This window comes from Pecten maximus, chromosome 5, assembly GCF_902652985.1.
Source record: "Pecten maximus chromosome 5, xPecMax1.1, whole genome shotgun sequence".
Classification (NCBI taxonomy): domain Eukaryota; kingdom Metazoa; phylum Mollusca; class Bivalvia; order Pectinida; family Pectinidae; genus Pecten; species Pecten maximus.
In genome coordinates this window covers 46,804,586-46,823,692 of record NC_047019.1, presented here as the reverse complement: position 1 = coordinate 46,823,692, position 19,107 = coordinate 46,804,586, and the positions used below count along the sequence as shown (strand labels likewise).

The window sequence follows — 19,107 nt, the reverse complement described above, 5'->3', positions numbered from 1 at the left end:
GATCAGATAGCTCTGGGATTGAATTGGTGGATCCGGAGCAGTTTGTCTATGTGGTCAGATAGTTCTGGGTTTGAATTGGTTGACAGCTCGTTCAGGTGTTCAGAAAGCTCTGGGATTGAATTGGTTGACAGCTCATCTAAGTGTTTAGATAATTCTGGGATTGAATTGGTGGATCAGTTTGTCAGGTCAGTTTGTCTAGATGTTCAGATGGCTTTTGATTTATATCATTATAGAGTAAATTATATTGATGTTTCTAGGTTTTAATACTAAATCTGTATAAATACTTGCCTTTTCTCATTTTCTGCAAATTAAGTTTTGTCATTTATGAAAAAGAGAATTAAATCAAAGATCCAAAAGATTAATAGAATACCACTATGGTAATTGTGTATAACAGGACATAGTTTTTTGTAGTAATGATATTTTGATTTTGTTTTAGATAATTGTGAGAGTACAGGGAATTTACCAATGCTACCCTGGGAGGTGGACTTGTGTAATTTATCATTATATTACCTGTCATATTCCTAATTACTAAGACTCTCTGAAGAATTTCATCCCTTATCTCCCGTTTCAGAGGACTCCATATATTTCTGTGAGGAAATTATATGTTGGGTTGTGTATATTTCACATTTTCTTGCATGTTTTATTAATTAACTATTTATTCTGCAATCAGTCCAGCATTTTAGATGGCTATATACAGTATTTTTCTTGGTTACTGTCTATATGTATGTATATGCAAGGATTTTGTGAAACAAAAATATCAAGTTATGGATAAATAGATTTGTGAACTGTAACACTGCTATACTGTCCTGATCATGAGTACAATGTTAACTTAACATATTTAATATACCGACTTTCATGTATCAGTTTACACTATACTGTATATAATTTTATCAGGCTGTTTCATTGATTTTTCTGCGCTTGTATATATGATATGTACAACAGCTGGTCTGCATGTATACAATGCTAGACATGTGTCTTGATGAAGGACATGTCTGTACACTGCACAGCTATATAATGTCATTCTCTACAGCTGTCAGCCCTGTGTGATCTTAACATTGTACCGGGTATGTCTCTCACAATGCATGTTCTCAGACACACGATGCCATATAATGCTGATATTTATGGTTATAATGACTAAAAAGGGAAATGAAAGTTAAATGTAATGCTTTAATGTGTTAATTTGTTATTTGATCATTGGTTAGATGTAAATATACTTATAATATCTACATATATGATGGACCTAAACTTGCCTTATACTATTCATGAACTTGTCACTTCGTAAGTTATAAGGGCAGACAACATTTTCATTGAGTATGTGGTTCTTATATACTACATATACAGAGGTCACAGGGGTATGTATCATTGAGTGGGTGGTTCTTATTTACTACATACAGAGGTCACAGGGGTGTGTATCATTGAGTAGGTGGTTCTTATATACTACATACAGAGGTCACAGGGGTGTGTATCATTGAGTATGTGGTTCTTATATACAACATATACAGAGGTCACAGGGGTGTGTATCATTGAGTATGTGGTTCTTATATACAACATATACAGAGGTCACAGGGGTGTGTATCATTGAGTATGTGGTTCTTATATACAACATATACAGAGGTCACAGGGGTGTGTATCATTGAGTAGGTGGTTCTTATATACTACATATACAGAGGTCACACTCACAGGGGTGTGAATCATTGAGTATGTGGTTCTTATACACTACATACAGAGGTCACAGGTGTGTGTATCATTGAGTAGGTGGTTCTTATATACTACATACAGAGGTCACAGGGGTGTGTATCATTGAGTAGGTGGTTCTTATATACTACATACAGAGGTCACAGGGGTGTGTATCATTGAGTAGGTGGTTCTTATATACTACATATACAGAGGTCACAGGGGTATGTATCATTGAGTAGGTGGTTCTTATATACTACACAGGTCACAGGGGTGTGTATCATTGAGTTGATGGTTCTTATATACTACATACACAGGTCACAGGGGTGTGTATCATTGAGTTGATGGTTCTTTTATACTACATACACAGGTCACAGGGGTTTGTATCATTGAGTTGATGGTTCTTATATACTACATACACAGTCACAGGGGTATGTATCATTGAGTAGGTGGTTCTTTTATACTGCACAGAGGCCACAGGGGTTTGTATCATTGAGTAGGTGGTTCTTATATACTACATACACAGGTCACAGGGGTGTGTATCATTGAGTAGGTGGTTCTTTTATACTACATGCAGAGGTCACAGGGGTGTGTATCATTGAGTAAGTGGGTCTTATATACTACATACACAGTCACAGGGGTGTGTATCATTGAGTATGTGGTTCTTATATACTACGTACAGAGGTCACAGGGGTGTGTATCATTGAGTAGGTGGTTCTTATATACTACGTACAGAGGCCACAGGGGTGTGTATCATTGAGTAGGTGGTTCTTTTATACTACATACAGAGGTCACAGGGGTGTGTATCATTGAGTAGGTGGTTCTTATATACTACATACACAGGTCACAGGGATGTGTATCATTGAGTAGGTGGTTCTTATATACTACATACAGAGGTCACAGGGGTGTGTATCATTGAGTAGGTGGTTCTATTAGACTACACACATAGTCACAGGGGTGTGTATCATTGAGTAGGTGGTTCTTTTATACTACATACAGAGGCCACAGGGGTGTGTATCATTGAGTAGGTGGTTCTTATATACTACACACATAGTCACAGGGGTGTGTATCATTGAGTAGGTGGTTCTTTTATACTACACACATAGTCACAGGGGTGTGTATCATTGAGTAGGTGGTTCTATTAGACTACACACATAGTCACAGGGGTGTGTATCATTGAGTAGGTTACATACAGTACACAGGGCATGGGTGTGTATCACTAAGTAAGTTGTTCCTATATGTTACATACAGAGGTCACAGGGGTGATTGAATAGTTGAATTGTAAATGATTATTTTAGATATGTCCACAACATTGTATTTGTTGTAATGCAGCCGATAATTAAGGGAATTATTCTTGGATTTGTCATATTATAAGATGCAGAATGTTGTGAAACAGAATCAGTAAGATGGAAAGATACAAATGTAGTAATAGTATGTACAAAGTTAGAAAGGTCAATAATATTCAATGCTATTGATGGAATATCAATTTTGTGTATCAGACTATATCTAGAAAGGCATTGCTATTGAAATGAAATCAAATAACTCCATTAAGTTGTTTACTGGTATAAATACTCATGATTAATCACCTAATAGATGATATCACAGATACAAATAATTCCTGTTTTAGACTTAGCAAGAGAGAATTCAGATGGCAGTGCTTTCCAGAGTGGCTCTATAACTCCTGATGGACTCATTGATGAAGACTTTGAAAAGGAGCTGGGAACACCATCTGTAAGTTTATTGGGTAAAAAAGAGCTAGGAACACCCTCAATAAGTTAACCAGGTAAAAAAGAGATAGGAACACCCTCAATAAGTTAACCAGGTAAAAAAGAGATAGGAACACCCTCAATAAGTTAACCAGGTAAAAAAGAGATAGGAACACCCTCACTAAGTTAACCAGGTAAAAAAGAGATAGGAACACCCTCACTAAGTTAACCAGGTAAAAAAGAGATAGGAACACCCTCAATAAGTTAACCAGGTAAAAAAGAGATAGGAACACCCTCAATAAGATAGCCAGGTAAAAAAGAGCTAGGAACACCCTCAATAAGATAGCCAGGTAAAAAGGGAGCTAGGAACACCCTCACTAAGTTAACCAGGTAAAAAAGAGATAGGAACACCCTCACTAAGTTAACCAGGTAAAAAAGAGATAGGAACACCCTCAATAAGTTAACCAGGTAAAAAAGAGATAGGAACACCCTCACTAAGTTAACCAGGTAAAAAAGAGATAGGAACACCCTCACTAAGTTAACCAGGTAAAAAGGGAGCTAGGAACACCCTCACTAAGTTAACCAGGTAAAAAAGAGATAGGAACACCCTCACTAAGTTAACCAGGTAAAAAAGAGATAGGAACACCCTCACTAAGTTAACCAGGTAAAAAAGAGATAGGAACACCCTCAATAAGATAGCCAGGTAAAAAAGAGCTAGGAACACCCTCAATAAGTTAACCAGGTAAAAAGGGAGCTAGGAACACCCTCAATAAGTTAACCAGGTAAAAAGGGAGCTAGGAACATCCTCAATAAGTTAACCAGGTAAAAAGGGAGCTAGGAACATCCTCAATAAGTTAACCAGGTAAAAAAGAGCTAGGAACACCCTCAATAAGTTAACCAGGTAAAAAGGGAGCTAGAAACACCCTCAATAAGATAACCAGGTAAAAAGGAGCTACGGAAATCCTCAATAATTTAACCAGGTAAAAAAAGATCTAGGAACACCCTCAATAAGTTAACCAGGTAAAAAGGGAGTTAGGAACACCCTCAATAAGTTAACCAGGTAAAAAGGAGCTAGGAACACCCTCAATAAGTTAACCAGGTAAAAAGGAGCTAGGAACACCCTCAATAAGTTAACCAGGTAAAAAGGAGCTAGGAACACCCTCAATAAGTTAATACAGGTAAAAAAAGAACTAGGAACACCCTCAATAAGTTAACCAGGTAAAAAGGAGCTAGGAATACCCTCAATAAGTTAACCAGGTAAAAAGGAGCTAGGAACACCCTCAATAAGTTAACCAGGTAAAAAGGAGCTAGGAACACCCTCAATAAGTTAACCAGGTAAAAAGGAGCTAGGAACACCCTCAATAAGTTAATACAGGTAAAAAAAGAACTAGGAACACCCTCAATAAGTTAACCAGGTAAAAAGGAGCTAGGAATACCCTCAATAAGTTAACCAGGTAAAAAACAACTAGGGACATCCTCAATAAATTAACCAGGAGGGGGGGACTAAATTTTTACATTGTGTCTGTCCTTCCATATCTAGTTAATGGCTCCTCTAAGGGCCATATCATATACTAGGAACAAGTAAAAATATTAGGATGTGTGTTTCTCAATTATCCATGTTTCCATGGTAACAGGATGCAGAAGAGGAAGATGAAGGAGAGTTCCAGGATGTTGCTCAACACAATATTCTGGAAGTTGCAGGTAAGCCTTTCTCTAATTACAACACTAAATATAACATATTATTGACTGAATTTAACCCATCACAGCACAGTGAAGGACAATATTTGTAAGAAATAGAGTTTAGTAAAACTGCACTAACTCAAAATCATGGTTATCATGTCAATAGTCCTAGGAATATGGGTATTTTTGTTATCAGAGGTTAGTCCTAGACCTTGGGTATCCTGTCAATAGTCCTAGGAATATGGGTATTTGATCGTGAGTTATCAGAGGTTAGTCCTAGACCTTGGGTTATTATGTCAATAGTCCTAGGAATATGGGTATTTGAGTTATCAGAGGTTAGTCCTAGACCTTGGGTTATCATGTCAATAGTCCGAGGAATATGGGTATTTGAGTTATCAGAGGTTAGTCCTAGACTGAGAAATCTGGGGTATCATGTCAATAGTCCTAGGAATATGGGTATTTGAGTTATCAGAGGTTAGTCCTAGACCTTGGGTATCATGTCAATAGTCCTAGGAATATGGGTATTTGAGTTATCAGAGGTTAGTCCTAGACCTTGGGTATCATGTCAATAGTCCTAGGAATATGGGTATTTGAGTTATCAGAGGTTAGTCCTAGACCTTGGGTATCATGTCAATAGTCCTAGGAATATGGGTATTTGAGTTATCAGAGGTTAGTCCTAGACCTTGGGTATCATGTCAATAGTCCTAGGAATATGGGTATTTGAGTTATCAGAGGTTAGTCCTAGACTGATAGATATCAATTATATATTAAACTACTCTCACTGAAAGTCTACTTAGTGATATCGCCAATTGTTTTGATATATACTGCACTTTTAAAAAAGGAAACTTACAATATTTGAAACATTTAATTATTCTTAAAAAGATATAATTATTATAGTAACTGAAAGATATTTTCATACATTTAAAAGAAGAGATATATACATTAATATCCAAAAATGTAAAGAGGCCTATCCACCATGGCACATTTTCAACAGGGGTAATTTACAAAGACTATAAGGATGTGGTCAGGACGAGGCATTCAGTTCGACAAATAGAGGTATTCAAGTAATACAGGTTAAAATAAGTGGGGCTTTAAGGTAATGAGATTAAGTACACTTGGTATTTTTGTCAGTAAGCTTGTAGCCAACAATTTTACATTTTTACAGGTGATGATGTTTATGGTCGAAAGGTGATCATCTTTTCATCATGTAAGCTCCCAGCTAGTGAGAAGTTGGATCATCAGCGACTCTTCCTGTAAGTTACAATGTTTAAGGTTAGACTACTATTTGTGTATATAATTATAATAGTCCTGTACACAGATGTCAATGTACAATGTAACATGATAGATTATATGTACAGTGTATTTCAATGCCTTCGCTAGGGATCAGACTAAACTTACACTAAAAGGACTGAGCTCAAGAGTAGTCCTCCAGCAGAGCAGTATATTGTGTCTAGTATTTACCAAGTTTACATATTAAATCTATGATGCTAGTAATTTCTTTATATGATGTACATTTATCACAAAGGTTACTGTTTAAGATATATTTTGATACATTTATGCACCAGTTTTTAGTTGACACCCTAATAGCTCATTGTCTGACATATGTTATTCAGTCAAACCACAGTCTACATATGGGAGAATGACCTTAGACAGAAGTAGCCTTTACATGACAACATTTCACATATTCTTTGCATTGATAAATTTAGTATTATTTATAACTATAGCGAACATTTCACTTTGTTTTCAACAGATACTTGAAGCACACATTGGATCAGTATGTGGAGAATGATTATGTAATTGTGTATTTCCATTATGGCTTGACCAGCAAGAACAAACCAAAGCTGTCATGGCTGTTGCAAGTGTACAGAGAACTAGACAGGAAGTAAGTTACCTGTAATGTGTTTGGTCTTAGACAGGAAGTAAGTTACCTGTAATGTGTTTGGTCTTAGACAGGAAGTAAGCTACCTGTAATGTGTTTGGTCTTAGACAGGAAGTAATGTACATCTGATGTGTTTGGTCTTAGACAGGAAGTAAGCTACCTGTAATATGTTTGGTCTTAGACAGGAAGTAAGTTACCTGTAATATGTTTGGTCTCAGACAGGAAGTAAGCTACCTGTTATGTGTTTGTTCTAACACAGGAAGTAATGTACATCTAATGTGTTTAGTCTTAGACAAGCAGTAAGTTACCTGTAATATGTTTGGTCTTAGACAGGAAGTAAGTTACCTGTAATATGTTTGGTCTTAGACAGGAAGTAAGTTACCTGTAATATGTTTGGTCTTAGACAGGAAGTAAGTTACCTGTAATGTGTTTGGTCTTAGACAGGAAGTAAGCTACCTGTAATGTGTTTGGTCTTAGACAGGAAGTAATGTACATCTGATGTGTTTGGTCTTAGACAGGAAGTAAGCTACCTGTAATATGTTTGGTCTTAGACAGGAAGTAAGTTACCTGTAATGTGTTTGGTCTTAGACAGGAAGTAAGTTACCTGTAATGTGTTTGGTCTTAGACAGGAAGTAAGTTACCTGTAATATGTTTGGTCTCAGACAGGAAGTAAGTTACCTGTAATATGTTTGGTCTTAGACAGGAAGTAAGTTACCTGTAATGTGTTTGGTCTTAGACAGGAAGTAAGTTACCTGTAATATGTTTGGTCTCAGACAGGAAGTAAGCTACCTGTTATGTGTTTGTTCTAACACAGGAAGTAATGTACATCTAATATGTTTAGTCTTAGACAGGAAGTAATGTACATCTAATGTGTTAAGTCTTAGACAGGAAGTTATGTACATCTGATGTGTTTGATCTTAGACAGGAAGTTATTATGTACATCTAATGTGTTTGATCTTAGACAGGAAGTAAGTTACCTGTAATATGTTTAGTCTTAGACAGGGAGTAATGTACATCTGATGTGTTTAGTCTTAGACAGGAAGTATTGTACATCTGATGTGTTTGATCTTAGAAGGAAGTTATGTACATCTAATGTGTTTGATCTTAGGAAGTAAATTTACTGTAATGTATGTGTCTATGACAGGAAGTTAGCTCCCTATATATACACAATAAACATATAAATAGGTAATAATAAGCTGTAAGTAAACAGCAGACATTGTTTATTGTAAATATTAGTTATATATCTGGTGATGTAGCTTACTGATATCTGTTTAGATACAATATGTCTGGTGATGTAGCTTACTGATATATGTTTAGATACAATATGTCTAGTGATGTAGCTTACAGATATCTGTTTAGATACAATATGTCTGGTGATGTAGCTTACTGATATATGTTTAGATACAATATGTCTGGTGATGTAGCTTACAGATATCTGTTTAGATACAATATGTCTGGTGATGTAGCTTACAGATATCTGTTTAGATACAATATGTATGGTGATGTAGCTTACTGATATATGTTTAGATACAATATGTCTGGTGATGTAGCTTACTGATATATGTTTAGATACAATATGTATGGTGATGTAGCTTACTGATATATGTTTAGATACAATATGTCTGGTGATGTAGCTTACTAATATCTGTTTAGATACAAGAAAAACCTGAAGGCTTTGTATCTGGTGCACCCAACCAGATTTATAAAGATTTTGTGGAATGTCTTCAAACCCTTTATTAGGTAAGGTTATTTTACCCTCTGATAACACCTGTATAAGTTCACTTGATAATGGTTGACTGGCTTTGATAGACAGCAGCTTCTACTGTAGGCACACAGCACTTTTGTTGCATCAGTTCTTTTTGTTGTCTTTCGTTTACACACTGTTCCATTTCCTTATGATCATTGTAGCATGTATATGAGTACTGCATTATTTAGTATGTTTGTTTATTGGCATAAGTTACCAAGCACATCTTATAATTCTGACAACAGATCAACCAGTCAGTCCTCACTATCTTATACAGGTCCTAACACAGGACACACAGACAGTCCTCACTATCTTATACAGGTCCTAATACAGGACACACAGACAGTCCTCACTATCTTATACAGGTCCTAATACAGGACACACAGACAGTTCTCACTATCTTATACAGGTCCTAATACAGGACACACAGACAGTTCTCACTATCTTATACAGGTCCTAACACAGGACACACAGACAGTCCTCACTATCTTATACAGGTCCTAATACATGACACACAATCAGTCCTCACTATCCTATACATGTCCTAATACAGGACACACAGACAGTTCTCACTATCTTATACAGGTCCTAATACAGGACACACAGACAGTCCTAACTATCTTATACAGGTCCTAATACAGGACACACATACAGTCCTCGCTATCTTATACAGGTCCTAATACAGGACACACAGACAGTTCTCACTATCTTATACAGGTCCTAATACAGGACACACAGACAGTTCTCACTATCTTATACAGGTCCTAATACAGGACACACAGTCAGTCCTCACTATCTTATACAGGTCCTAACACAGGACACACAGACAGTTCTCACTATCTTATACAGGTCCTAATACAGGACACACATACAGTCCTCACTATCTTATACAAGTCCTAACACGACACACATACAGTTCTCACTGTCTTATACAGGACACCCAGTCCTCAATATCTTATACAGGTCCTAATACAGGACACACAGACAGTCCTCACTATCATATACAGGTCCTAATACAGGACACACAGTCAGTCCTCACTATCTTATACAGGTCCTAACACAGGACACACATACAGTCCTCACTATCTTATACAAGTCCTAACACGACACACATACAGTCCTAACTATCTTATACAGGTCCTAACACAGGACACACATACAGTCCTTACTATCTTATACAGGTCCTAATACAGGACACACATACAGTCCTCACTATCTTATACAGGTCCTAATACAGGACACACATACAGTCCTCACTATCTTATACAGGTCCTAACACAGGACACACATACAGTCCTCGCTATCTTATACAGGTCCTAATACAGGACACACATACAGTCCTCACTATCTTATACAGGTCCTAATACAGGACACACATGCAGTCCTCACTATCTTATACAGGTCCTAACACAGGACACACATACAGTCCTCGCTATCTTATACAGGTCCTAATACAGGACACACATACAGTCCTCACTATCTTATACAGGTCCTAACACAGGACACACATACAGTCCTCGCTATCTTATACAGGTCCTAATACAGGACACACAGACAGTCCTCACTATCTTATACAGGTCCTAACACACGACACACAGTCGGTACTCACTATCGTATACAGGTCCTAATACAGGACACTCATACAGTCCTCACTATCTTATACAGGTCCTAATACAGGACACACAGACAGTTCTCACTATCGTATACAGGTCCTAATACAGGACACACAGACAGTCCTCACTATCTTATACAGGTCCTAATACACGACACACAGTCAGTACTCACTGTCTTATAAAGTTCCTAACACACGACACACAGTCAGTACTCACTGTTTTATACAGAAATACCTGCAATGTTGTTGAAAAAAATTGACAGGTATCTAACAATTACAGTAGTATGCACCACAGCTCTGCTCAAATAAATTACATTGTGCACAATATAGGGCTGGGACGATACAGTGATGCCCCGATCTGATACGTATCACGATACTAGAGCTACGATCCGATACATATCGCGATACATAGAGAAACCATATTTAAACATTATACATTATTTGTTTCAATAAAAAACAAAGTACCTTTTGTAGTAAATGTTTAATCGTCATTTTCAAACACTGGAAGGCAAAACGTTTTCCATACATCAAATTTTGATCCGAGAGGCGATTTCAAAGCTACCCAGTTGTTCGCCATGATGTTTGGTTTGTTGTAAACGAGTATTTGTCAAACGCTTTCTGATTGGCCTACTGCAGCCGGCCTCAACCAATCGTTTAACTGCTTTCACTTTCAGAGTAGCACTCTGGTTTCCCGAAAATCGATAACACTTTCGTTTTCGACAATTGTCATGTAATTTGAACTCAAGTATTCCCGAAGAAAATGCATTTATGTATTAAACAAATAAACAACAAGAGCAAGACACAGGATCGATATAGGAATCGTAAAATTGCATTTGGATCGATACTGGTATCGTAGTGAAAGTGATCGCGATCCACCGGTGTATCGTCCCGTAGTGAAAGTGATCGCGATCCACCGGTGTATCGTCCCGTAGTGAAAGTGATCGCGATCCACCGGTGTATCGTCCCGTAGTGAAAGTGATCGTGATCCACCGGTGTATCGTCCCGGCCCTAGTATATCGTGATCCACCGGTGTATCGTCGCGGCCCTAGTATATCGCGATCCACCGGTGTATCGTCCCGGCCCTAGTATATCGCGATCCACCGGTGTATCGTCCAGGCCCTAGTATATCGCGATCCACCGGTGTATCGTCGCGGCCCTAGTATATCGCGATCCACCGGTGTATCGTCCCGGCCCTAGTAGATCGCGATCCACCGGTGTATCGTCCCGGCCCTAGTATATCGCGATCCACCGGTGTATCGTCCCGGCCCTAGTATATCGCGATCCACCGGTGTATCGTCCCGGCCCTAGTATATCGCGATCCACCGGTGTATCGTCCCGGCCCTAGTATATCGCGATCCACCGGTGTATCGTCCCGGCCCTAGTAGATCGTGATCCACCGGTGTATCGTCCCGGCCCTAGTATATCGCGATCCACCGGTGTATCGTCGCGGCCCTAGTATATCGCGATCCACCGGTGTATCGTCCCGGCCCTAGTATATCGCGATCCACCGGTGTATCGTCCCGGCCCTAGTATATCGCGATCCACCGGTGTATCGTCCCGGCCCTAGTAGATCGCGATCCACCGGTGTATCGTCCCGGCCCTAGTATATCGCGATCCACCGGTGTATCGTCCCGCCCCTAGTATATCGCGATTCACCGGTGTATCGTCGCGGCCCTAGTATATCGCGATCCACCGGTGTATCGTCCCGGCCCTAGTATATCGCGATCCACCGGTGTATCGTCCCGGCCCTAGTATATCGCGATCCACCGGTGTATCGTCCCGGCCCTAGTAGATCGCGATCCACCGGTGTATCGTCCCGGCCCTAGTATATCGCGATCCACCGGTGTATCGTCCCGGCCCTAGTAGATCGTGATCCACCGGTGTATCGTCCCGGCCCTAGTATATCGCGATCCACCGGTGTATCGTCGCGGCCCTAGTATATCGCGATCCACCGGTGTATCGTCCGGCTCTAGTATATCGCGATCCACCGGTGTATCGTCCCGGCCCTAGTATATCGCGATCCACCGGTGTATCGTCCCGGCCCTAGTATATCGCGATCCACCGGTGTATCGTCCCGGCCCTAGCACACTTATAATATAGCTTCATGCACATGTAAAATAGAGTTAGATGTATGGTTGATATGTGTTAATGTTGGTCATTGTTAGTAATAGAGTCATGGATTATAACAACTCCATTGCATGACAGTGTGTTATTACGTAATATTTGTTAATTTTGATATATGAATTGTTACATGCATATCAATTGTTCATGGAAATGTTTTTAATCTATTAATAAGATATTACTTCTTTCTAATTTTCATTTTTGTACCAGAAGGTATGAGCCTTCATGGCGTGATATGTGTATACAATTATCTACCTTATTTGTAACTCTTTAACAGCTCAATATTTGCAGTGTATCCATGGCAACATAACAGCTGCTCTTTGTATGCACTTTCAAGTTTTAGCTTGAGTAGCAGTTTTTCCATTTCATTAGGTATGACAAAACAGTTTATATAGATACATTTTTCATTTGGTAAAAAGGTTATACATTTATTGACTTGAAGAAAAAAATGTCAGGTTTTGTTGGATAATTTCCACAAAGCCTGAAATAAGTTAAATATATGTCAAAATAAATGTTGAAGGTAAGTTTATAACCCATAATTCATGAGAGTCTGACTGCTAGTTCATTCAAAAGCCTGTCCAAATTATGTATGTTCCAACATAAGTTGCTGATACTTTGGAAAGGCCATGCTACTCAAGCTAGGTGAGGTAAAACTAATTATCATTATGTATGATTATAGTACTGAAGCTCCAGTCCAGATACAAAGGTGTGGTAGAGCTCCACTTTATACCCCTCATAACCAGAAAACAAGTTCCTTTAGGACACATACAGCAGTTTAGGTCTGAGGTCATATGAGCCATTCAGATCCAGGGAGAAACGTTTGACTGTGATATATCAAATAGACTTTTGAAAACATTGGAAGAGAATGACATCAAATGAGCCACTCAGTGTCCTCGGAGGCAGCAAGATCATATTCTAGTTAGATCAATGGGAGATCAGATTCTATTTGGATCCATGGGAGATCAGATTCTATTTAGATCCATGGGAGATCAGATTCTATTTAGATCCATGGGAGATCAGATTCTATTTGGATCCATGGGAGATCAGATTCTATTTAGATCCATGGGAGATCATATTCTATTCAGATCCATGGGAGATCATATTCTATTTAGATCCATGGGAGATCATATTTTATTTAGATCTATGGGAGATTATATTCTATTTAGATCTATGGGAGATTATATTCTATTTAGATCTATGGATCATATTCTATTTAGATCCATGGGAGATCATATTCTATTTAGATCCATGGGAGATCAGATTATATTTAGATCTATGGATCATATTCTATTTAGATCTATGGGAGATCAGATTCTATTTGGATCCATGGGAGATTATATTCTATTTAGATCCATGGGAGATCATATTCTATTTAGATCTATGGGAGATTATATTCTATTTAGATTTATGGGAGATCAGATTCTATTTAGATCTATGGGAGATTATTATCTATTTGGATCCATGGGAGATCAGATTCTATTTAGATATATAGATCATATTCTATTTAGATCTATGGGAGATCAGATTCTATTTAGATCCATGGAAGATTATATTCTATTTAGATCAATGGGAGATCATATTCTATTTAGATCTATGGGAGATTATATTCTATTTAGATCTATGGGAGATCATATTCTATTTAGATTTATGGGAGATCAGATTCTATTTAGATCTATGGGAGATCAGATTCTATTTGGATCTATGGGAGATCAGATTCTATTTAGATCTATCAGAGATCATATTCTATTTAGATCTATGGGAGATCATATTCTATTCAGATCCATGGTAGATCAGATTCTATTTTAGAACAATGCAAGATCAGATGTCATTAATGTCAATATTTTTATTAGCTCATCTGGTTCAAAGGACCAAGGTGAGCTTATGCCATATTGTGGTATCTGTCGTCTGTCTGTCCATTCACAACTCTAGTTCCCAGCTATTGACCTCAGTATGTATTGACCATTTTACAAGAAATTTGGTCGACATGAAAGTTCATTTCACAAAAATACATACTATATAGACTTCTTGCAGGTAGTGGGATAAAATGAAAAAAATTGCATGAATAGAGTACTGGTATAGCTACCGGCTTTGAGAGAATCAGTTGCAATGTTTGATGTTATATTTTGCATGAAATTGTTGATTTGAATAGATAGAAATGATAATTTTTCAGAAATAATATTGAACGCATAGACGTATATTAAGAGATTTTAATCTTAATGTTAGTGCAAGCTTCGAATGTAGTTAGATTATTACAGAATTAGTCTGCGTAGCCAGATTCACCAGGTGATACCATAACCAAACACTTTTATGTGATAAAGAGCTTGAAAGGGTGAAATGTAAAACAAGAAAGATTATTTTTATCATGATATTAGTTAATCCTCAGAGGACATGTAAGGTTATTCTGAATCCCTTGGGATTTAGGTCAGTGCAAATATTCAATGTTGAATTCCAAATGTGGCCATATGAATTTGATCCAGGGCTGATAACATAATTATGCAATGAAACTTGACATACATAAGCAATACTCCCATGATATTGTACAATCTTGCATCCCATGGACCAGGGTCAGATCATAGTTAAAGAAAAATGTCAAATCCAGTCAAAGGACATTTTGTCTCAGCCTGTATGTCAGTGTTATTGATATCCAAAAGAAACAACCTACAAGTATGTATTTCCCCAAGTCAGCATGTCATGTGCCAAGGCCAAGTTCACTTTTCTAGATAAAAAATAAAAAATCTGGCCAAATTTTGGCCCAAATTTGACCTCTGCATCATGCAGATTAATCAATGATATTTTATACCTTTAAATAATGAGCTGCAAGCTACTTTCTCATCCCTTGGGTCTAGATCACTGTCAATGTGTTGTGCCAAATTTAGCCAAATCGTATGTTGTCACTGATCCAGATGAACTTCACACATGTGCATTACCCCCAAATAAATTTCACACATGTGCATTACCCCCAAATAAATTTCACACATGTGCATTACCCCCAAATAAATTTCACACATGTATTACCCGCAAAGAAAGTGTGACTTTCCAATTTACATTATTTGGGTAAAATTTTGGGTCAAATTTGATATGTGAGGTCAAATTTGAAATGTTGTTGTATAACTTGAACCTGATATTTTCAGGTATTGTATATTACTGAATACAGCTTGATATACATTGTTTCAATATTGTTTGGCCTATCACTTCTCTTATGACCCTTGGTCCAGGGTCAAGGTCATAGTTCAATAACCTTCTGTAGCAGCAACATTGTGTTCACAGCATTTGTTTTCAGTTTACTTTATAATGTATATTTATACAGAGATAACTTACAGTGATATAGGCTTTGTAGCCTTTTTAAACAGAGAACTAACACTAACACAAAGCAAGTAACAATGATTTTTTACTCCACTGCAGTAATGTACTCGTAATCACCAAGTATATTGAATTAACTCCCTTTAATTACTTTGTTGGCTTTTAATTCCAGCAGAGGAAAGTTATATCAAGATTAAATGATGTATGTCTACCAATCCAGAAAAAGTTAAGAAAACAGAATTATTTTTAGTGAAAACACTGCAGTGGCTCATCAAATCATTGAAATATTGATTACAGCTTCAGTCTATAGGAATGTGTTTATTGATAGGCTCTAACACTGAGAATGTTGCACATCTTATTAACAACCGTAACAGTATGATACATTGAGGTTATAACACTGAGAATGTTACACATCTTATTAACAACTGTAACAATATGATACATTGAGGTTATAACACTGAGAATGTTACACATCTTAATACATTGAGGTTATAACACTGAGAATGTTACACATCTTAATACACTGAGGTTATAACACTGAGAATGTTACACATCTTAATACATTGAGGTTATAACACTGAGAATGTTACACATCTTATTAACAACTGTAACAGTATAATGCATTGAGGTTATAACACTGAGAATGTTACACATCTTAATACATTGAGGTTATAACACTGAGACTGTTACACATCTTATTAACAGCTATAACAGTATGATTTACTGAGATATATAATAATGACAATTGCTCTCATTAATTTCTGGAAACTGAAAGAAACGTTTTTTTTAGGTTTTTACTCTGAATAACTTATAATTTCTTATCATCAACTTTCAATCTTCTTATGCTGTTTCTCCATCTACATATCTATATAAACAAAGATTCATTTAATTGTATACATTGTCAACTTTATACCTTTCTTAAATTGTGTTTCTTAAGCCGACTAGATTAATTATTTAAATCAAAATTTTGTCCAGTGCGAAGTTTGGGCGTAAGGTGATGTATGTGAACTACCTACATGAACTGAAGGAACACCTACACTTCGACCAGCTGGTGGTACCAGAGCCTGTTCTACAGTAAGTCTGTGTTCTGTTAGTCCCCTATCGCCGGGCTACAGGTTTCCTCATCATCTCTGTCTCCGTCCGTCCGTCAGTATGTCCACTCAGTTTTCCACACTTTTCTCAGCCATGCTTTACTTTTTTTTTCACCTGAGTCTCAAGTGACCTTTTCTTATCGCCCTTTGTATGTTGTCATGCGTCGTCTGTCGTGCCTCCGTAAACAATTTACATTTTCAACTTCTTCTCCAAAACCGTTTAACCAACTTCAATGAAATTTGGCAGGTAGCTTTTATGGCTAAAGGTCAACCAAAAGTGTGAATTATATTGTACCCAACCACGAGGGGCCTGAGGGGCGGGGCCAAAAAGGGGCAAATTGACTAAAACTTCAAAAATCGTCTTCTCTTCTCTCAGATATGGTGAAATCAAGCTCTCTTCATAGATGGAAGGGTCTTAAGGTGCTTTACCAAAAATGTGAATTTCATAACCCTGGGGTCTCAAGTTTGCCCCAGGGGAGGGGATAAACTTAAATATAGTTTATATAGGGAAATCACATTTTTGACTATTTGTTGAATTTCTATTGGAATTCATTCTAACTTGGTTAACATTATTAGCATGGGATGACAGCTTAATGGTATGTACATGTTGGCCCTGCCTGACCCCTTGGACTGATGGATGGGGCCAAAAAGGGTCCGGTAAATTAGCTGAAATATTTCAAATCTCAGGTGACCGTTAAGGCCTATTGACCTCTTGTTAAATCTGTACTGTAAGGCTAAAGAAGGAAGACTTGATTGCAGATCTGGTTACATTGATCCTCTATATAGTTCCTTGAACAATGTGTACAGGTATTCAGTGTGGTAATACTTTTATGATCTCGGTGAAAATAAAATCTAAAAGTTAATTGTAAAATTACTGTCCCAGGTAAGTTTGACACTTTACCTGTATACTACTGTCCTAGGTATATTTCACACATTACATATTTACTCTTACAGGTATGATGCTAAACAAGTTAAGTCCAACAAGCCTCCGTATCCCCTACTCTGGAGATGGAGTAGATACATCTGGGGCACAAAAAACACAACAATTTGGGGTTACCCTCAACCAGTAAGTAAACGTTTCATTGGGTCATTTCATACACTGTTACCTCACCTGACCTTAAGGGTCTAGTTAGTTTAATGCTGTGGTGTGGCTTCCATTGTCTATCCATCAACCTTTCATTTAAATGATTTCTTCTCATAAACCAAGAGGCCCAGAGACCTGATACTAGGCCCATAGCATGATGGAGTGAAGAGCTACCAAGTTTGTTCGTATGAATGACCTTGAGCTTGACCTACTTTCAAGTCACATGTACTGAAATCTATAATCAACAACTTCTCATTACACTTATATTTGAATAAATTCGTAATCAGCTTTGCATCTTCATTAATGACTTTGATCAACTTCAGAGTAACATCAGAAGCAGGTGGGTGATACAGGCCCATATGGCACCTTGTTATGCATTTGCAATGAATTCTTAGCTCACGAGGTCAAAATATCCAAGGTGGCTAATGCCATATACTTGTATCTGTTGTGTGTTGTCCATCTGTATGTCAACAACACATTTAAACAACTTCTTAACAACTTAATGGAATTATACTAAATTCAACTGGCAGTATATTATTTCTAGGTGGTGAGTATTCAAAATTATACAAATGGTGGGGTTTCTCTAGATACAGGGTGTCACTGATATTTGATATTAGATATTAAAAGTGGTACTAGTTAGTCAAGATTAAAAATTATACAAATGGCAAGGCTGACGCCCCAGGGGACTAAGGGGAAGGGCCACCAAAAGGGGGACAATTTGACTATATTGCTATAAAAGACTTCTCTAGAACTGTGCTCGGTATATCAGTCATGTCTGCCTGGCAGAATTCCTTGTTGGTTTAGATTAGATATTGTATAAATGATGGTGTTGACCCCCAGGGGGGCTGAGGGACAGGCAAAAAGATGACTGATTTAGCTTTAATACTATAAACAACTTCTTCTCTAAAACTATGCACTGGATATCAGTCATATTTGCCTGGAAGAATCTCTAGGTGGTAGGGATTCAAAATTGTACAAATGGTAGGGCTGACCTCCCAGGGAACGGAGGAGTCGGGTCCTATCAAGGAAGGAGTCAATGGTGGATTAATCATAAAAACATCAAATTCAGATTAGATAATGCATTATGTGAAGTCATTATTGTTGTCAGACATTGATTCTTAGTACATCTCTGAACATGGTTGTAAAATAAAATGTTGACCTGTATTGTCCTGTACAGTATGTCATTCATTAAAACATCTAATATATAAATTTGCTG

General features: G+C 37.6%; 1 protein-coding gene across 1 annotated transcript in view; it reads left to right on the top strand.

Annotated features, from left to right (window-relative positions):
• LOC117328192 (rho GTPase-activating protein 1-like) overlaps positions 1 to 19,107 on the top strand; it is a 43,090-nt gene that overhangs the window by 7,082 nt on the left and 16,901 nt on the right. The window contains 8 exon segments of the mRNA XM_033885609.1: positions 3,302 to 3,405; positions 5,015 to 5,081; positions 6,226 to 6,313; positions 6,811 to 6,942; positions 8,593 to 8,679; positions 16,692 to 16,790; positions 17,762 to 17,801; positions 17,803 to 17,873. Of these exon segments, the coding sequence (XP_033741500.1) occupies positions 3,302 to 3,405; positions 5,015 to 5,081; positions 6,226 to 6,313; positions 6,811 to 6,942; positions 8,593 to 8,679; positions 16,692 to 16,790; positions 17,762 to 17,801; positions 17,803 to 17,873 (688 nt within the window).